The following is a 21,099-nucleotide window of genomic DNA, read 5'->3' on the forward strand; positions in this document are numbered from 1 at the left end:
CTTTGGCTCTGTTGCTGCTGCAGCATATTTAAATGTACCCCTCTGTGGGACCAATAAAGGGATTCTGATTCTGATGGTGGTGTGTAATACTTGTGCCAGCTTCCTGTGTCATTAAGGTTTCTATTGATTTAGGGGTTAGGACTAGGATTGGTATTCAATGTCAGAACAGAAAAGTGCATGTCATGTAACATGCACTGAAACAACAGTAATGTTCGTTGCTTGAAATTCTGCCATTTATAAAACAATATAATTTTTTGAATCCATGTGAGATCCATGAAATAAGGTTCTAAAATGAAGTGCAACATCATATTCTCTCCTGAAAATACAGTGTTAAACTACATAGTGAAGTCCATTTAAATTATAGGTCATTTTTAACTGTATATAGACTTTATATGTACCGCCAAGATGAGAATATGTTTTCCATAACCATCATATCATATTCAAGCAACACATTTACACTGTAGATGGCAGTAAACATGTGACCATGTTTCCTTTATTGGACATATTTTAAAGTGTCACCTCTGATTGGCCAAACAGATACAGTGTTGTCTCTTAAGGGTGGAGAGAGCATCGAGATGTGCATCATTCAATGCGGTAGTTTGAACACGATGACATCTCATGTGATCACGTTATATTTCACATTTCTAATCCTGTGGAAACCTGGTGAGTTGTGTTTTTGTGGTACAAAATAATATATTTTATATCTCTGTGATAGTGGTCCAAATCATTTTCGTGAGTTGATTTGATTTCCTGTACTTATGCATTTGATTTGTCTCTCCTATCTCTTCAGCTCAGATGACTGATATGAAAATATCGTCATCTGTTCGCCAAGAGGACGGGTTTCTATCAGTTAAAACTGGGGACAAACTTACTTTGCTGTGTTTCTATGAGAATAATGTTGAATCAAGATATTACTGGTACAAGCAAACTCTGGGACAGAAACCAAGGCTTATCTCAACCTACTACAAGTACGAATCAAATGGAAAATTTCAGGACGAATTCAAGAATCCACGCTTCGCATTGGATACGGGAAAAGGACAAAATAATTTGAAGATAACTGATGTGCAAATTTCCGACTCAGCTACTTATTACTGCGCAAGTAGCCATGCTTACTGGTTTAAATTCAGGGAGGGAACTACAGTCAATGTAAAAGGTTCAGGTTTGAAAATCCCAGCTTCAGTGGATCAGTCAGTATCGGAGAGCATGCAGCCTGGAGGCTCTGTGACTCAGAACTGTACAGTACACACCGGAGGCTGTGATGGAAACCACAGTGTTTACTGGTTTAAACACTCTGAAGACACTCTTCCAGGACTTATTTACACCCATGGAGGTAGACAGTGTGAGAGGAAACCCAACACACAAACACACACCTGCGACTACAACCTGCAAATGGAGAGCCTGAATCCTTCTCATGCTGGGACCTACTACTGTGCTGTTGCCTCATGTGGACACATACTGTTTGGAACCAAACTGGACTATGAAGGTCAGTTACTTTATAGCAGGGGTTTTCCTCAAAGTCCTTAAAGCTTTGCAATGTGCCCTGATGTCTGTCTCTCCACAGATAAGGAGGATTCTCTTATCTTGGTGTATTCCTTGAGTGGAGCTTTGGCATTCACTTCCATCGTGAATGTCTTACTGGTTTTCTTACTGTGCATGATGAACAAAAAAAACGGCTGCGAATGTACAGGTAACTACCACTCTTTAGGCTACACTGACAGTGTATACCCATTTAAAACAACATTAAACAGAACGCTTGTCATTCTTTTCAGAGTCTCATGCAAGATTTCCATCTCCCTTCTCAACAAATGTAGAGGTATCTTATAGTCGATTAACTTTTACAATTTAAACATCCTTTTCTCATGAAAAACGTCTATTTTCAAGTACAGTATTGTGGTTTATGTTTGGTTTTTAGGCTGACCAAAATGAAGCGACAATCCATTACTCTACTGTAAGGGAACATAAGGTCAACCGATCCAGGAGACAAATGAACAGCACCAAGACTGAATGCGTGTACTCAAGTATTAAGTAGTACAACTGTACATGTTTTATCTTTGTTCCTGTTTAACAACACAAATAAAGGATTGGGTTTCTAAACATTTGACTGGATTCATTTATTTTATAATCTAACATTAGAAAAGAGACATTCAATTTTTAAAAACAACCCAATGCTGCCCCAACTTGTAGACAGCCACGATACCAACATTGGTTTGTCTGGACAAAAAAAGACACCTCAAGATTCAACATTTATCTTTGATTGAGTTTCAGATTTTCCACGAACGTCATACGCAGAGTACGGGTTGGCTCTGTGTGTAAATACAAGTTACTTAGTTCACAATATATGCTTCAAGTGTATGTGAGATAAAACTGTATGAAATCACACTGTTACACGAAAAGACAAAACAGAAAGACGGCAAAAAATTCTAGTTCAAAGAGGAAATATCACCTTCTTCCCATTTGTAACTTAAATCCTGAATTATTTGGTAAATATTGTTCCAATGGCAATGAACGCTGAATACAAATAAATAAACCTGAACTGATCTTGCTGCAATTTAAAGTTTTCAGAGTAAACATGTACTGGCTTTCGATCAAAACTAATCTCATGTATATTGGCTTCATAATTTATGGATCAGCTTACTTATATGAACTATGGGATCATAGTGAATGGACTTGTTTTTATTTTATTTTGCCAGATTACTCAATAAAATCTGTTTTACACACACACACACACACACACACCGTTTTTTTTTATGTTTAACTGAAAATCTCCCACTTTAACCTCAGAGAAGTCTTGTACATTTACCCCTTTGATCTTAGAGACGCCCACTTTCTAACTTGTCACCTACAAAAGGCTTATATGCTGTTGTACTCCACATATCGTCTGTATATACGGAACAAACATTGCAACCACAAAGAGCTCACATATAGGCCAAAAAGGATATGTTCTTGTTTGCAGCACATGGTGTCTAGCAAATACATGTATTCGTCCCAGCTAGTCAAATTTTCTCTAAGATACAAACAATAATGGAGTGGAACTACTTTATTCTGATAAAATAATCTGTCTGAAAACTGTCATCACTGTTTCTTCAAAGAGCCGATGCTATTCATTGTTTTTTGAAATGTTCTAGTTTGCCTGTTGGCTTAACTCATTCAGGTCAGTGTAACAGAGTGCTATGGTACAGCTGCTGCTACGCTGATATTTTTTGCAAAAGGTATTTTAAGTCTACAAAAGTGTCCCAGTTTCTTCTGGAAAGTTTGCATCTACAATGAAGATTCAATTTTGCTAACCTCATTGTGGTTTACGTGCGAGTTGCCTATTTATTATTATAAACAGTATGTCTTGACTCATTGGCTCTATACAAAGGGCAAGCATAGGAAACACATTTTCTAACTATTTTCTTCTGACACCAAGTTCAGAATGGGGAAGGTTTTTGTGAAACAGCCAATCATGTTTAACAGGGTAAATATGGTGAACCAATCAGACCTGACGGATGTGCCCCAAATGTAGGACAAGTTCTGAATGTGTTAAGTCTGATGTTGCTTCCATTAAGTCACGTCAGAACTGCTGCTGAGAAGAGGCTGGACGCAGATACAGAACACGATCATGATCCTGAACTTTGTGAAGGTTTTCCTGCTCTGGCCTTTATGTAAGTAACACAAATCCAATTGTGGAATCTTTTCATCATCACGCAAAAAGCTCATCTCTGTCTGTATGTTTCAGGTGTGGCACAGACAAGTGACATTTCTCAGCCGGTCCCTTTCCAAATGGTGAAGATTGGAGACTCGGCTACTATTGAATGTCACATAAAAGGTATTATTAAAAAAATAGTTTGGTATAAATACACGTTAGGGAAGAGACTACAGCTCCTGGTAGCATATAATGTTAAATATAATTTCAGTGGATTTTCAGAGGAATTTCCTCAGCATTATTCAGTCAAATTTAACGGAACCAACAGCCACCTGAGCATATCTGCAACAACATGGAAAGACGTTGGAACATACTTCTGTGGAGTCGTGCACTTAAACGAAATCCAATTTGGATCGGGAACCTTTTTGATGCTGAAAGGTATTCTGTAGTTTTTTATGAAAGCACCCAAGGTAATGTCAACGTAATGTCAATGATTTAATTATTTGATTTGCATCCCAAGGTGCACATATGATCAGTGAGTCTGTCATCCAGCAGCCAGAGTCAAACTCAGTCCAGCCAGGAGACTCTGTGTCTCTCAGCTGCTCACACACAGGATACTGTGCAGCAGAACAGAGCATTGTCACGTGGCTGAAAAACTCTCGGCACTCTGCTCCAGAAATGATTTACTTCTCTAGAAATGGGATCTGCCAGAAGAAAGACAGTGGAAAAACCACCTGCGTGTATGGCCTTCTCCTGAGGAACTTCAGCTCTGAAGATGCTGCAACCTACTACTGTGTTGTGACTTCCTGTGGACAGACGCTGTTCGGGAGTGGGACCAGAATTTATATTCAAGGTAAGATAGAAACTTTCTCTTTAAATGTGTCCAAAGTTCTTTTAATTCATAGGAAATATTGTAAATAATAAACTCAGAGAACATGCATTTATGAACCCAACCATTCTGAAAAACCCAAAGTCCAAAACTAGCCAGAAATGAAATGATCAGTTGAATAGGTAGACTGACTGAAAAAAAAATCAGCAACTAATTGATTCATTCATTCATATTTTTTTTCAATTAATTTGTCACAATTTCCTGTCATTCTATAGGCTTAAAGATTAATGGAGTATGGAGTAATCAGCAGATTATTCAATTATTAACATAATTGGTATTTGTAGCTTTCAAGTCAGTTTTCAAGTTAGGTTACTATGGTCGAGGTTGGGGGAATATTATAATTATGGGAAATATTATAGCAAATGTATAATAAAAAAGAAATAAAAGAAATACATCTTTTTCTTTAGACTTTCTGGAAAACTAATCTGCTCTATTGGATTTGAAAGATGTGCTATATGGACCAAAACTGTTTGCATTGACAGTGAGGGTTAGGGTTGGGGGTTGGGGGGGGGTTCTGTGTGATATGACCCTTTAATATATGTTACTGCCTTAAATGTCACCAGTAAGCAGCCGAAATGTGAACATATTTAGTCCAGAGAATACTTTACTGTTTGTATCAAAGATAGAGACGTATTAAGCACTGTTTGTTTATTTCTTCTGCAGGCAAAACTTTCGAATCACAACTTAATCCGACCACTATTGCCCTGGGGCTATCAAACATCGCTCTTGGGATTATGACAGTCATCCTCGTGTACACACTTTGCAGGAGGAGAGGTTCCACAGGTATTACACCATGAGTTGTAACGGTCAGCTTTAATCAGATCCACATTCTGCAGTGCAGAAATTGACTGGCGTTATCTTTGTTTGTTTCTTCAGCATCAACTGATGGGTCGTCAGAAGGCCATCAGGTATGAGTTTGTCTCCAACAATGTCCTTTGTGTGCCGCATTTGACCTTTTCCGATTGATTTGTACCATGCATTTTGATTTCCAGCTTCTGAATCATTTGAATTTCCATTCCTCACAGACTAGTGATGTAGTCACCTATACAGACCCTATAAGCCTGCCCCGCAGACAACCTGCAGTGAGATACTGCAAAGGTTCTGTCCTTTATTCTGAAGTCAGAAACTGTCAACCAAACTGAAAAGATTCATCTTAAGAAAGTGGACAACAAGGAAGAATGAAGACTGATGGAGCATGAATGGATACATCCATGTCCTATCCGAGTCGGCAGCAGACCTAATCCATGGATGGGCATTTGATTTGCGGGGTCAGGCCCAAAGTAAAAATAATGGTGTTCTGACGTGAAAACAACAACAAAGTATTTTCCTATTTAAGAAATGACAACGCAAATTTCCCGGGGCATTGTAGATGTGTTGACGGCCCGACAGAGCGAGATAGTGGGGACAACAGAACAATTCAAGCCTGGAATTTCCGTAGGTTTTTTATTTTGATAAAAAAGCTCTATATTGATGCATTTTTTAATGCGTTCTGGCTACTGATTTACATGCAAAGAACACGTCTCGATCAAGAGTAAATGTATAAAATTACAGCTGACACACATGTATATTTTGAGGATTAAATATGAATTGTGATGTAAAATTATTCACGCTTTGCCATATCTCCTCTTCTGCCTGTGTCGCCCAGGGCTGACTATTCTGTGGATTGATGTAACATACTGTATATTGTACTGCCAGTGCACTATAACACAAATGTAACATGGAAATAATAAACATATAATTCAGTGAACATTAATTGTAGCAGCATCCAAAAACCATGCTTTTCTTTGAAGTGAATAAGAGATGACATATCTCAGTGAGCAATGAGTTGCAACAATGCTCAACACTGCAATTGACAAAAAAACCGAAGTAGAATTCTACACTTCCTTTACTCACTTAAAGACAGAAGCTTCACAATAGACAATAAGACAGAAAAAGCAACAATAAAAAGTAATAATAACTAAGTAGTACGGTACATTTAAATGACATTGGGCTAATTTAGTGTCTGCAGTCACCAGAGTGAAATGTGCTGAAAGATTTGACCATGCTCAAAAATCCCCTCTGGTCTATATATAGCATCATCTATCTAAAAGCGTAAGCAGATGGTGCAACATCTTTGTTTTTCACGCTTGTTTTGTCTCCTGTGGTGAATATCGTCTGAGCTACCTTGAGCAAGTTTCCACTGGTGGAAACTTAAGGCCTCGTGCAGCCACAGGAAGACAGGCCTGGGGTCTACAGGCCACAATGTATAGCAACTCAGACAAAACAAGGGTCATGTCTTAAATGCAGGCTGTGTACACAAAGTGAGAAATGCAATCTCACCAGCAAAAGACAGAATGGTTACTGCTGAAATAATGCAGTAGGAAGTCAGAGAGTATTAACCTACTTTATTTATAAGTAGGTGCCTGTTATATATTATCACAATTCAGTAATAGTTGTGCTTCCAGGCTCTGAATGACTTTGTGTGACAAAGGAAAATTCCCAAAAGAAAAAAGACCCACATGAATTGTATAGGGTGAAAAGTATGGTCTGCCAATAAGCATTTTTATTATATAACCAAGAAACCTTTGCAAACAATTCTGGATGAACATGATGCACGTCCAAGTACATGTTAGGGTTTACACTTGATCCTAAATTAGACAAATCTTTCGCATTAATAGTATCATTAATGGTATGGTATCAATCTACCCTCATCCTATCCTGACAAAGCAGTTTCCTAACAGCAGGAAGTCAGTCAGTGGGAGTCAACTAGCCTGCTACTTATTTTTGCATTTGTGGCCAATACAAATATGAAAGATGAAAAAAAGTTAAGCACCCCAAATTGCCATTTTCTGTAGATATAGACTGTAGACAGGTCTATATCTCTGTGAAAAACACTTTCACTTTTCAAAACCTGCATGCTGTATTAGTCTGCAAAGTATTACTATTACTGTTTATTTCTAGTGGTTTCAGACCAAGCCTTTTAATTTTGTTTTCCTTTCTTGGTGATAGGACTATAGAAAAAACAATTCATGCCCTTAACCGTGGATCAGACACAAGAACAACACATCAAATTTGGATTTATGTTTTTGAATAAATAACATGGGAAAGCATTCCTTCCACTGCCGACTCATGCCGATAATTATATGGAAAGTTGTTACAAAATAAACAATGTTGAGCAGCTTCAACTATGTAGTATCTTGGATGAGACCAAAAATGTCAAGTAGGGGAATAAACATGTGATCACCATTTCTGAAATAGGACCTCCAATCTGATTGGCTGATCAAACACAGTGTTCTCTGTGAAGAGTGGAGAACCAACAGAGATGCAATTCATTCAACAGAGCACTTGAAGCACGATGACACCTCCAAACGGTGCTTTGCACGTCCTATGTCTGCTCTTGGCAAATGTCGGTAAGTTGTGTTTTTTATAGTCTTTTTTTTTTAACTTCATAATATGACTATGCTTGTAAAACAGTAGCATTAAATTCATTTTCTGTTTTCTTTCTCCTCAGCTCATACGACATCTTTGAAATCATCACATTATCATTTACATGTTGGGGAAAGTGTGACTTTGACTTGTGCCTTCGATGACTTCAGTGTTAATACAGTGATGTTTTACTGGTATAAGCAAGTTCTTGGACAGCAACCAAAGTTGCTGTCTACATTGTATCGGCATAATGAGACACCAGGTCACTTTGATGATGGATTGAACAAAACTTCACGCTTCTCTCTGGATACCAAAAATGCTGAAAACAACTTGAAGATAACACATCTGCAAATATCAGACTCAGCTACATACTTCTGTGTGGGGAGCGATTTATATAGCTTTAAATTCGGTGAAGGAATTACCGTCAATGTAAAAGGTTCAGGTTTGAACATCCCAGCTTTGGTTCGTCAGTCAGTATCTGAGATCATCCAGCCTGGAGGCTCTTTGACTCTGAACTGTACACTACACAGGGGCAGCTGTGATGGAGAACACAGCGTTTACTGGTTTAAAAACTCAGAGGAGACTCCAGGACTCATTTACACCCAGGGAGGCAGCAGTGATCAGTGTGAGAGGAAGCCCAACACTCAAACACACACCTGTGACTACAACCTGCCAATGAAGAACCTGAATCTTTCTCATGCTGGGACCTACTACTGTGCTGTTTCCTCATGTGGACACATACTGTTTGGAGACGGGACCAAACTGAAATTGAAGGTAAGCAACTTTACGGCAGAGGTTGTCTCATTTAGGGATGATAACTACTTGAATGATGGGTTTGCATTTTTTAAGTATTTAGTAATAATGGCCACAGGGTGACAAGGTGTCCCGCTTTGTATGGGACTACGCAGCATTTTTATCATTTGTCCCCAACACTTAGCCGATGTCCCGCATTTGATTGACAGTCGCCCTTCTAACACTTGGCTTTTATCCAAAGGTGTTTAGAAATAAGAGAGGGCTATTACCATTAGCTGTGTCAGATGTCAATCAATCAACAGATAAATGTATTAACTTATGGGTGTAGCCGGTGGAGGACGATTCCCAGAGAGCTTTTGTGAGATTTGCCAGAATTTATTTTCAATTGCGCATTGAGGTGAATACGTTTTGAAGCCATGCTTCCCCGAAACTCCCGAGAAACGCCTGGCCCATAAGGAAAATATCAATCCATGGATATATTCCTCCTGAGACCAAAAGTGGATTACCAAACAGATGAGGTACCAGCAGCTGATGATAGTTTGTTGGAAAAAAAATCCATTCCAAACAATTTAATTTCTTCACTTGCATAGTGTGCAACAGTTAAACCATAGTAAAGTGTAGTTATTAATATTTATAAGCTAATAGTTTCAATAGTAATGTTTATTTGTTAAGGGCTGGATGGATATTATATTTAAATCCAAACTCACGTGTGACGCATTGTCCCTCACAAATGTCCCATATGTGGCTTGGGCGCCTTGTCACCCTAACTAGTCATAATTCTTTCCTAGCGCAACTCCACCACAATATTACAAAGTTTAGCTAATTCTAATAAAAGGATATTGTTGTTGGGACAGTTTTGCGTTGTTATATTGCTAGTGTTACATGCTGGAAACATACAGTACCTACATTCCTCTATCAAGTATTTCTTTGCTGCAGCTCAGAAACTAGACAATTTGTATGGAAACACAAGAGATCTTTGTGCTAAAATGACTGATATTTGAGGATAAATAGGGGATTTGGTCTCATATTTTGTATAGTAGTTGTGTTAGCTAACACCAACCAGAAAACAGTGAACATTTTATTTTGTTTCAACTGGCATGTCACATCTAAGTATTTAAAAGTAAAAAAAAGTCGGACTGCCTAAAGCCTCAAATAAGTTTGACCTCAAATTTGAATTTGATCCCATATCATTTACAATAATCTCCCGTAGGTAAATGTGTCTTTGTGACTAGTAGCTTCTAAAATGACCAATAACCTTTAAATGTACAACTAGGCTTGTAAGTATTGTGTATTTAAAGATATATAGTTGAAAAAATTGAATCCTATCATTTACCAACATTGAGGAAAACATCTAGAAGCTCTGTCATTTATCCCGGGGTCTCGCTCTTTACAGATGAAGATGTCTCTCATGCCTTGGTGTATTTCTTGAGTGGAGCTTTGGCTGTCAGCATCCTCCTGGTCATTTTACTGGTTATCTCAGTGTTCAAGATGAATAAAAGAAACTGCCAACATCCAGGTAACTATTACTATTTGGAGGCTGAATACAAGTATTGAGCGCATATCGTGTCAAAAATAACATGACTTAATTTTGTCTCAACCAGAGTGCAATGCGACTCCGCATACAGAAGTGAGTATACTTTTTCCATGTCTGCTGGTTCTATAGCTCATGTGCGCTATACAATCATCAGGTTAACAATATTAATTATGTTTGACAAAAGGGGTGTTATATACAGGAATATTTCATTTGAATAATACACATATGATAATATAAGTAAAAAATACCTTTCAATCATTTAAGTTTTATTCTGTGGATCCTTTGCTTCTATTTGCCAAACCTGTTGGTTTGGACAAACAATAGACAAAACACACATTCAATCCATGATGAAGATGAATTTGACTGAAAGCAATTAAGCAAAATGTTGTTTTTTTAATTGTTCTATAAATATTTTCATCATTAATTCATTTTCCTAATCTTACAGTGAACATCTGATGTCAGGGCAACACTTTTTGACTAATGAGCTGATGCTCATTTGTCAAATATAATATATAATTATAATATATAATAATATATGTTATTTTTTTCTCAGTAAATGCCTGTGTTTTTTTCTTGGTGTACCACAATACTGATTCATTTTCTGTTCCTTTAGCAGTTCGGTGAAGACGCAGAGAACCTTCATTATGCTGCTTTAAGGCAACACAATGGCAACAGATCAAGAAGGGAGGGAGGAAACACCCAGTCAGAATGTGTGTACTCCAGTGTAAGGCAGTAATGCTGAAATTGTTTCTGTATACCAAGATATTTGTTTAAAGAATCATTTAAATTCAATAAATACAAAAACTTGCCTTGCAATAAAAGCTTTTCCCCCAGATAAAAATGTTGAGCAAATGAGTGTTTCACTATACCACTTGTTTCCCTTATTCATTAAAGATCAAGCGCTAAACTGTATTTCAACAATACATTAGATGTATACAAAACATGTCTGTTTTGCTCAAAATACCAAAAAAAACATGAATTATAGCATAAACCCCTCAGTTTCAGCCATCTAGCTTTAAATGCAAATAAGCTGCTGCTGGCCACGCCCCTTTTCTGACTTGTTTCTGGCTCTCCGCCCCCCACCCGAGCAGCTTCATGTTAACGGTGAACACTGCGAAGCGTTTCACAATGTCCAACGGCAGAAACTCAAGCGGCGCAAGGGTTCATTTATGATCCTGAATCCGACCCTGAGCAATAGCAACAGCCAGAGGCCGAAGTTAGAATTTTTGCAGCCTAAAACAGAAGGGCGTCTACTCATCTTAGACATCCTGCTGAAATCGGTGGCCAAAAATACACAGACACACAGAGGTGCTGGGGGAGGAGATTCGGGAGGAGATTCAGGTAGGAGGGTGGGCGGGGGCTTACCGTGGTTGGTTTGTTGCAAATGTCATATAACCCACAAAATACAACCTGACGTTAACTGTGAAGAGCAATCATTCACATCATATATTCAGCAATTTGCCAAAGTCAGCAGAGAACACTCATTGCAGGTTGATTATTCTACATGCTGCCACACATAGAAACATTATTGGATCTCATCTATAGATCATATGCAAATCGTTACTAATGGTACAAAGAGTAATGGACAGGAAATAAGACTTTCCTTAACTTGGGTAGGTCGAACACAGGGAATGCCATGAACTCCATCCGGTTCTTCGAACAACTGCCACTCCTTTTACTCTTAAGTACATCACTGCTTTTTGTTGTTGGTTTTTAGGAAAGATGTCCAAATCAGGACAGTCAGCGATCTCCTCCTTTAGCCACTCTAACTCCTCTTCTGCTAGTCCATGCTCTCTTTTGTTTGTTTCCCCCCTTCAATCAGCTCCCAGGTGAGTCCCATTTATCCCCTGCTCCAACTAAAAAGGGCTATTTCCGGACGTTTCTCTTGCACACATCTCCACAGGCCGCATAAAGGATGACTTTGTGATTGTGCTTTACACAAACAATTAAAACCAAATTTAGGTCCAATTGTTTTAACTGTTTATTTGGCTTTGAACATAGCCAAATCACAGATGACCTACAGTGACTTAGGTGCAGAAACCTAAGGATGATTGACAGCTGCTGTGGCAAAAGACATCCGTTGTTGCTTGTATTTTTTTCATTTCAATATTATATCTTTATATGTTTTGCTGTAATTAAGTAGACTTCTACCACTGTGATATGGCATGGATACATAACATAAAATATACAAAATGTTTTCAAAGGTGGATAATTACTAAATGAATGGAACAAAATGCTTGGCATGTTATGTGTAATAAATAGAATTAAGAATGATTTTCTTAATATCCTTTGTGTTGTGTTCCATTTTAGATTCACCACAGAAAACAGGCCACCCTTTTTGTCCTTTTCTCTAATGGATCTTGTGGTTGTCAGTACCTTCCTATACATGTATGTTCTTTTCTGTTGTGTGCAGTACGGTGCATACTTGCGATCATGTGCTCACCCTGCGTGGGAGGCCTCAAGCAGGATGTCCTCATTTTCTTACAAGGAACTTACTAAGACTTACACTCTGTGAATGACAGGAACCTATTTCGTGATCACAAATATGTTCAGAAGCAGAAGTTAAATGCGTATTGTCTGTGTGTATTTCTTTTAAGTGCACACAGAAATCACAGAGCTTACAGTATGTAATAATGTGGTGAGGAAAACCTGAACACCGCTTAAGGGTCCTTTAGAAAATAGAGTCACACTGTTCTCACACTCTCCTTTGATAGTTATATTTTTTTATTGATTATGTGTTTGTTAAAAAAGTTGCTTTTCTTAATAAAAGAACAATACAACCAACATAAAACAAAAGTTTTGTTGCTAGCAGTTCTTAACTGTTATAGAGATTCAGAGCAAAGTCAACATTCAAATGTGTATTAAAGACTTCACCAGACCTTACTGATATAAACCAAGAAACAAATAGTTACAAAGAAGAAGATGACACCAATTCTGATGATGGAAAGCCAGACTAAGATTCTTATCTGTTGCTTTTGGTATTCAACATCAGCTTTGACGAGAAGCTTGCTCCCATTTCCAAACAGCACCTCCCCGCAGGAGACCACAGCGCAGTAGTAGGTCCCAGCATCACTGGAGCTCAGGTTGGTCTTCTTCAAATGGTACACGCAGCCCTGTGAAGGAGACTCTGCTGTGGAGAGGTGTTGACCCTTGTTCTTATGCACGTGAAGGATTCCTTGGCGACTTTCTTGTCTGAACCAGTAAACACTGTGTTCGGCATCACAGGAACCAGTGTCTACGGTACAGTTGAGAGTCACGTCGCCTCCTGGCTCGATGGTCTCAGATACTGGGCCCTGGACTACTTTCTTGTGGTTGGTTCCTACAATCAGCAGACAAAAATTATTTCATTTTTGACTAGGACCTTTGTTATTTTATTATAATTTTAAAGCCTGTGAAGTAATTTGACAGGCATATCTCCAGTAAATTCTGCTTTCATGTTAGGTAAAAGCTAATACAACATAAGGAACATTACCTTTAACACTTAGAAAGATACCCTCTCCAAATTCCACTATGTTGGAGTGTGAGCTTCCACAGAAGTATGTAGCTGAATCGGAGGACTGAACGTCAGCGATGTCTAAATTATTAATCCCATGCTCCCTTTTCACAGAGAAACGAGGGTTCTTCTCCATCCAGGGGAAGACTTTGGATTGTTTATCATGCTTGTAAATATTAGACAGGAGCTCAGGTCTGCCTCCTAAGGTTTGTCGGTACCAGGAGAAGTGCATGGCGACTTGGCTGCTGTAGAAGCAATGTAAAGTCACATTGTCCCCAACACTGACGGAGTTAACCCCAGTGTCCTGTGTGACTGCTGTTGACCGGATCATTGCCGACAGATGAACTAGGTCAAAAAAACAGGTACAACATAAGCTCATGTTCAGTTCAACCATCTTAATTAGAATCACAGATATAATACGATTGATAGAAACAGACTTACACACTCCACAGAAGACCACACACAGGTTCATCGTCTCAGAGGTCTCCATAACTGAAGGTGTTTGAGCAAAAGAGCACACACAAGCCAAAAAAGGAGGTTGCATTTGATTGGTTGGGAATAGGGTCAAACTTTGTGACACCTCAAACAACCGTTTTGGCCGCACTAAAAAAGAATATATATAACATGGACTTACCCGTTGTGTTTGGCAATCAAAGTACTTGTTATAAAAATGTAGCAGTAAAGAATTAATACTTTATTTTCTGCCATGTGGTATTGTGGCTTTCTCATTAACGCAGAACATTTATACCATAACAAATAATATATCACGTGTTGTAAGAAAAATATTGCTCTTTCAGATTTAGTGTGGCCTATAACTACTTTTGAAGCCACATTTAATGATATTGAGAGCAATATAGGTCATTTAAAAACATGTAGAAATGTTTGCTTCATTTAAGAATTCACAATTACACGTTTTGTATTAATTTCTCAAGAACAATTTTGGACATTTTGCATTCCTTCACACAGAAATATCCCTCCTTTAGAAGATGAATATGAATACAACCTCTATGGTCACACTCTGAAAAGACATCTTACTGGAAAATCACATTTCAGAGTAGAAGGCGACTTAAAATGACCCCCTGACCAGGGTTAATGGACATATTGATTGGTACAGCATGCTAGGGTGATAACACATACTCAATCAGAGGGATGTTTTAGAGAAGGCAGCTCTGTAAGATCTGTAGTGACTCCTTGAGGAAACAAGATGGAAAAGATATGCCTGATATAACTGCTTGATTTATTTTCTACAAACATCTCCATTTTGAACTTACTCAACCATCATTTCAGGTTGCACTCTTAACTTTTAGATTCCTAATGATGTAAGGGGTTCACTTAAGTGTATTTCCTATGGAGCAGGGAGCTAAACTAAATACGTAGCTTCCAGTCTATCAAAAAGGCAGCATCAGAAGGACAGTGTTGATATTAAACCAGACTTCAGTCATGAAGCCATGCTAGCAGCTCTGCATCAGCTACAAATGTAGCAGTAAAGAATTAATACTTTATTTTCTGCCATGTCGTCACCTTCTTAAACTAATGGCCTATGTCATATTTTAAAGTTTTTCAAAAAACTGAACCAAATATAAGATGAGATATAATGATTTTTTCACACAAAAAGGATATGACAATATATGACTATTAACATACAAATAACATTGTCTGTCAGCTGTGTGAAATAAGAGGATTAGATTACTTAGGCCAATTACGAACATGTTGTTGTGACTTAAGCAATTTGAAATCTGACTTAGGCCTTATTACTTCTGGAGTAAGTGTTTTCTGCACTACTGTGACAGATCATGGGGCTGGGTCAGCCACAAACAGTTTAAAATGCTAGAGGAGCACACAGAGACTCAGAAAACAGAGGGCAGTTTGGCCGTGGTTGGCCCTTTAATTCATATACTGTATCAAACTCAAAAGTTACAACATTACAACTCATTCTTAGCTAAATAAAACTAAAGGCAAGTATATCAAATGCTGAGGAGGCATGAGTCTCTCCTCACTACTCCCTCCAGCTCTTCTTTGCTGTGTTTTTAATTGTAGCTAACCGTTTTCCATTTAAATGAGTTTCTCCCCTGAACCTTCTTTCTCAGTCATCTTGATTAATGCCTAATTATGTGGCAAATTGTCAAAGAACTGATGACACTCGACGGGCATGACATTTTACATGGACTGAAGGTCCTGAAACTTCCTATCCTTGATTGGCAGAGTGTGTGGAAACATTCTAATCCATGGTATTGCCCTATTTGGCACCTGAAACCTCTGTGGCAGTGCTTTCCACGCAGGGTTCTCCGAGAAGGATAGCTTGTAATGGACCTTGCCATCACTGCTAAACTGAAGAGCCCGCAAATTATGTACAGTTGGATCTCCAACTTTTTTGCCTGGTCTGATGCTTAAGAAGTGAGAGCCTTTCATTTGCAGGAACTCATCATGCTTGACCATCTTCACATGGTAGGGTGAGGGTCTTATTCTTGCAATCTGGAGTATGATCATGTAGTCTCTCGGGATGATGATATCCGTTATCATTTTGCTTTCAATGGTACTATGCATGCTGTCACATTCCATTTGTGTGTGACCTGCAACAAGGTACTTCTGTGTTATTAGTACCCTATAATTCCTGGCATGCTCGGAAAACGCATTCGCCACATTTGCATTACGGTTCTGATAACCGCAACCATCGCTCTACACTACTATCTCCTTGATTTCTGGATTGTCTTTGATCACACCTTCAAAATGACGATATTGAAGGTGTGCAAATACCTGGCCTCTGAGGTCGCCTTCCGACTCATCCCAAATAAAGCAGTACCCTTCCTTTGATTTCAAGTCAAAGAGGGTAAAGTTATGGGCCTGCAGCTTTGTTTTGTAATACAGGCTGCTGGCTTGGGTTTTTGGACACAGCAGCACGGCTTGCAAGTCCATTGTCCAAACAGACTTCTCATTGTTTGCTGGATCCTTTTCGCGGGATTTCTCTTGCCTTGCTTCATCCTTCTGGTTCACATGTGCCTCATATTCATCCTTACTGATATTTCCTTGCTTGAATGACACACAAACATCACACTGATCTTTTCGTGGCATGAAAATTGAATACTTTCCTTCATGGAACACCTGTGTGAAATGCTGGATCCCAACTGCTCTCACCTCAGCAGTTTGAGCTGCCTGTCGATATTCCCGATGTAGTTGGGAGATGGTTGTGCCTGGGTGAAGGAACTTCTTGTCTTTGTAGGTCGCTGTGCTTCTGCAATAGTGCGAATCAACGGTTGGCAAATCCTTCAACCACTCCTTAAGGAAATCTGTGACAGCAGTTTCCAGCTTTGCATTTTTGCCACTCTTAGGTCCAGATGTAGTTGGCGGATCTGCCACTTGTTCGTCATGGTCGATGGTGTCTTTGTTCAGCCAGTGTGTAATGGTTCTTTCAGGGATACCAAGAGTAGAAGAAAAAAGAACTTTGCACACTTTAAGATTTGTTCCGTAACTACACAACATGTATAGCCTAGCCTATAGTATAGTACACATTGTCACTTACCAACAGGGGATGAGCACTGAACCATGGAAATAACTTCATTTATCTGGTAGCTTTTCTTTCTTCTTGAAGCATCCGCCATTTTGTAAAGCTTGTAAAATTGCCTAAGTCACAAGACAATGCGACTTAAGCCATTATCATTTTTTGGATATATTGCCTAAGTCACACTCTTGAAATAGGCCATTATACTACCAGGGTAAAAACAGCACTATATTTTCAATACGGATGTAGGCGATTTTACCAGAGAAGGCCAGCATCAACAAGAGATGATTTAGGCAAAAAAAAACCATTTTCTCCAAAATATGACTTAGGCCATTAGTTTAAGAAGGTGACGATGTGGTATTGTGGCTTTCTCATTAGCGCAGAACATTTATACCATAAAAAATAATATATCACGTGTAGTAAAAAAATATTGCTCTTTCAGATTTAGTGTGGCCTATAACTACTTTTGAAGCAATATTTAATGATATTGAGAGCAATATAGGTCATTTAAAAACATGTAGAAATGTTTGCTTCATTTAAGAATTCACAATTACACGTTTTGTATTATTTTCTCAAGAACAATTTTGGACATTTTACATTACTTCACACAGAAATATCCCTCCTTTAGAAGATGAAAATGAATACAACCTCTATGGTCACACTCTGAAAGGACATGTTACTGAGAAATCACATTTCAGAGTAGAAGGCGACTTAAAATTACCCCCTGACCAGGGTTAATGGACATATTTATTGGTACAGCATGCTACGGTGATAACACATACTCAATCAGAGGGATGTTTTAGAGAAGGTAGCTCTGTAAGATCTGTAGTGCCTCCTTGAGGAGACAAGATGAATCTTTGTTGTTTGAAGGAGTCAACTTGTTGCTCAATAAGAGGGAGAGTGGCAGTATGTGTTTGCACAGTAGTTCCTCTGATTTAAAAATCCCTGTGGCTGTTTGTTTTACAGATGTGGTCAACATCTCACTCTGTCACTTGGTTTTTGGATTAAACAGACAACATAGAGAGTTTGGGGCAATAGCTCCATCTCTGCAGTGGTAGTGTGTATAAGGGATGGACAGGAGGAGGAGTACAGAGCGCTGGTGGAGAATTTTGTGGAATGGACTGGAAGAAACCATCTGCTTCTGAATGTGGCCAAGACCAGAGGGATGGTCATTGCCTTCAGGAGGAAAAGGACGTCTCCACAGCCCCTGTGCATTCTGGGAGAGGATGTGGCTGTTGTGGAGGACTACAAGTACTTTGGCGTGCACCTCGACAACGGACTGAACTGGAGGGCCAACACTGACGCTGTGTACAAGAAGGGAATTAGCCGACTATTTCCTGAGGAAGCTGAGGTCTTTCAACGTGTGCAGCAAGATGTTGGAGATCTTCTACCAGTCTGTTGATGCCAGTGCACTTTTCTTTGCTGTGCTCTGTTGGGGGTGCAGCATCAGAGCCGGTGACACTAGCAGAATCAATAAACTGATCAGGAAAGCTAGATCTGTCATCGGCATTAAACTGGACAACTTTGAAGCTGTGGTGGAGATGAGGACCCTGAACAAACTGTTGTCCATCATAGATAACCCCACCCACCCTCTACACCTGCAGCTGGAAGGACAGTGGAGCTCCTTCTCCAACAGACTGCTCCAGCGCCGCTGTCACAAGGACAGGTACAGGAGAACATTCCTGCCCACTGCAATAAACCTGTACAATAATACCCCTGTGGCTGGCAGAGAACTCTCTGCTCCATAGCCTTTGTTGTGAACTGGACATAACAAGCACACTTTACACTCTACACTTAACATTGTACATTTATATTATATCTTATTTAATATTCCATTTCATTGCACTATTTGAACATCGGTATATTTCTTATTTTTATTTCATATATTGGTTATGCTTCATATTGTATTTTGCTGCTGTAATGCAAAAAAGTCCCAGTTTCGGATGAATAAAGTATTTCTGATTCTGATTCTGATCGTGCTGACCACTGGTGTCCCCCAGGTCTATATGCTCGGTCCACTGCTATTCCACACTTCACAAGTTTGCTATTGGCTCAGTTGTGGAGTGACAGGAAAAAGGGGCCATTTACTGCAGGATGGGTCAGATAACTTTGCTTTCTGTGCAGCTAGGTGTTAAACTGCATAGTTTATTAAGAAAAACAGACTAAATATAAGATGAGGATATCTTCTATAAAGGCTCTATAAAACATACAAATGTACTTACACTGTCTGAAATCATTTGAAGCATGTCTGAAATTGCATCTCGTACAGATAGCAGAGTGGTGAAAGATTTGAGCTTCCTTACATGAACTTTTGACTCCCCCCGCCCCTCTTCACAGTACGTAAATATAGTGCCCATGCAGTGCTACGCTCATACACACAATGGAAAACTTCACCTTAATAGCAGCTGTGCTTCTTTGCAGCCTCAGTAAGTCTTGACATTTTATTAATTTCAGCTTTATTTCTAGTTTAATTATTGTACATCCAACCTGTAATGTATTTCAGTATCAATTCAGTAACTTTTATTCAGAGATATTGTATAACTTCATGGGGCTTTATAACAACTATATATTTTGTTGTGTTTGCTCTGTGTTTCAGGCTGGATCTCTGCCTCAGTTACTCCGACTGTGGAGGTCCATCCTGGTGAAGAAGTCACTCTGCTGTGCCCCAACATATCCCAACCTGTATCTCTGACAGAGTGGTTCAGAGTGATTAACAGAACCAAGCCAAGCTGTGTCTCCTCTCTCTACGGGGCTGATGGCAAAGTTTTATATTGTGAAGGAACTCAAAATGGAAAATTTGAAATGAGTTCCAACTTGACCACTGTCTTTCTTAAAATCAAGAAAGTGGATGTATCTGACTCTGGACTGTACTTCTGTGGATTTTATAGAAAAACACATACAGTCATTTCCACTGCGATCCAGCTAAACATTGGAGGTAAGATTGTGATTAAGTCTTACTTCTTTCACAAATGTTCTTTTCTTATAGTATTTACATTATATCTCAAATGTATTGAATGAAAACTGCATAAAGACAAATAAGAAACAAATATGTGTACAGAACGATTCATGCCTATTTCTTCTTTAAAGGTAACGCTGAATCTGATGTTGGAAGTTCTCCTTTTTATTTGCAATTTTCCAAACAATTACAATTTAAACCATATCTTAAGCAACAAGATTAAGTAAAAGAGTCTATCTATTATTTTCTTGTAGAGGATCCTGATGGAATGGCATACCTGATGAGTTTAATTCTGGGATGCTTGGCTGTTTTCTTCATGGTGGCCGTCATGGTTTTGGCTGTTAAAATAAGTAAACTCCAGAAAGGTCAGGCTGACACAGTTTGTAAAACATTCTGTAATTTCAAGTTGCAACCGAAAAATCCAAATCAATGTATTTGTTCAAACCAAACTAATCAGGCTTATGTTTTGTCTCATAGCTGCAAAGGAAGAACTGCATGCTGAAAGAAACAAGGTATTAGTATCAGTTCTTCTTGATATTATTTGATGCTGGTACTAAATATGAACAAGTATTGAACTCGGGTCAATACAGATTATGTGCTGGCTTCTGAGAACTGTAGTAACAGTGTGTGCAATACACTGTGTGACCCTAAATACATGATTGAGTTACAGAATGTGGGCTCTGATGACCTGAACCGTACAGAGTGGAGGTTCCTTCCAAAGACAATAAGAAGCAGGAGGTCTGCAGCGGAGAATGACCTGGAGACTCATGTTGTTTATGCTGCCACCAAATAGACTCATAAAGTCCCTGTAACTGTCTGCAAACTGATGCTTTATCATATACATTTTACTCACTTTCACATTCTTTTTAAATAAACTTACAATAGTCTAAGTCAGATTGTCTTGTGTCTTCTTCCGTCTCTCTCAGAAAGAAAGTGTGGTGTTCCTCT

General features: G+C 38.8%; 5 protein-coding genes across 8 annotated transcripts; 4 read left to right on the plus strand and 1 right to left on the minus strand.

The window, feature by feature from the left end:
* Window positions 1-577: 577 nt before the first annotated feature.
* LOC134876138 (signal-regulatory protein beta-2-like) lies at window positions 578-2,096 on the plus strand. Its single transcript, XM_063901005.1, has 5 exons — window positions 578-663; window positions 791-1,483; window positions 1,562-1,687; window positions 1,770-1,813; window positions 1,913-2,096. The coding sequence occupies exons 1-5, from the start codon at window positions 609-611 to the stop codon at window positions 2,027-2,029; spliced, it is 1,035 nt and encodes a 344-aa protein (XP_063757075.1). The 5' UTR covers window positions 578-608; the 3' UTR covers window positions 2,030-2,096.
* A 1,414-nt stretch (window positions 2,097-3,510) lies between these two features.
* Window positions 3,511-6,251, plus strand: LOC134876139 (signal-regulatory protein beta-2-like). 3 transcript variants are annotated; one of them, XM_063901007.1, is made up of 7 exons: window positions 3,511-3,644; window positions 3,719-3,808; window positions 3,954-4,063; window positions 4,146-4,478; window positions 5,178-5,297; window positions 5,391-5,422; window positions 5,540-6,251. In XM_063901007.1, exons 2-7 carry the CDS (start codon window positions 3,795-3,797, stop codon window positions 5,654-5,656), a joined length of 726 nt encoding a protein of 241 aa, XP_063757077.1. In that variant the 5' UTR covers window positions 3,511-3,644; window positions 3,719-3,794; the 3' UTR covers window positions 5,657-6,251. The 3 variants fall into 3 exon arrangements, with proteins under 3 accessions (XP_063757077.1, XP_063757076.1, XP_063757078.1); XM_063901006.1 differs by having other exon boundaries at window positions 3,719-4,063; XM_063901008.1 differs by lacking the exon at window positions 3,954-4,063 and having other exon boundaries at window positions 4,302-4,478.
* A 1,592-nt stretch (window positions 6,252-7,843) lies between these two features.
* On the plus strand, window positions 7,844-10,303 carry LOC134876314 (immunoglobulin kappa light chain-like). Its single transcript, XM_063901305.1, has 3 exons — window positions 7,844-7,899; window positions 8,005-8,693; window positions 10,274-10,303. Exons 1-3 carry the CDS (start codon window positions 7,881-7,883, stop codon window positions 10,301-10,303), a joined length of 738 nt encoding a protein of 245 aa, XP_063757375.1. The 5' UTR covers window positions 7,844-7,880.
* A 2,549-nt stretch (window positions 10,304-12,852) lies between these two features.
* LOC134876140 (immunoglobulin kappa light chain-like) lies at window positions 12,853-14,164 on the minus strand. Its single transcript, XM_063901009.1, has 3 exons — window positions 14,141-14,164; window positions 13,679-14,044; window positions 12,853-13,525 (listed from the first exon to the last, which is right to left on the minus strand). Exons 2-3 carry the CDS (start codon window positions 14,028-14,030, stop codon window positions 13,077-13,079), a joined length of 801 nt encoding a protein of 266 aa, XP_063757079.1. The 5' UTR covers window positions 14,031-14,044; window positions 14,141-14,164; the 3' UTR covers window positions 12,853-13,076.
* Window positions 14,165-19,465: 5,301 nt separating this feature from the next.
* On the plus strand, window positions 19,466-21,041 carry LOC134876262 (uncharacterized). 2 transcript variants are annotated; one of them, XM_063901238.1, is made up of 5 exons: window positions 19,466-19,621; window positions 19,792-20,130; window positions 20,406-20,516; window positions 20,629-20,663; window positions 20,816-21,041. In XM_063901238.1, exons 1-5 carry the CDS (start codon window positions 19,576-19,578, stop codon window positions 20,942-20,944), a joined length of 660 nt encoding a protein of 219 aa, XP_063757308.1. In that variant the 5' UTR covers window positions 19,466-19,575; the 3' UTR covers window positions 20,945-21,041. The 2 variants fall into 2 exon arrangements, with proteins under 2 accessions (XP_063757308.1, XP_063757309.1); XM_063901239.1 differs by having other exon boundaries at window positions 20,822-21,041.
* The last annotated feature ends 58 nt before the right edge of the window (window positions 21,042-21,099 follow it).

This window comes from Eleginops maclovinus, chromosome 14, assembly GCF_036324505.1.
Source record: "Eleginops maclovinus isolate JMC-PN-2008 ecotype Puerto Natales chromosome 14, JC_Emac_rtc_rv5, whole genome shotgun sequence".
Classification (NCBI taxonomy): Eukaryota; Metazoa; Chordata; class Actinopteri; order Perciformes; family Eleginopidae; genus Eleginops; species Eleginops maclovinus.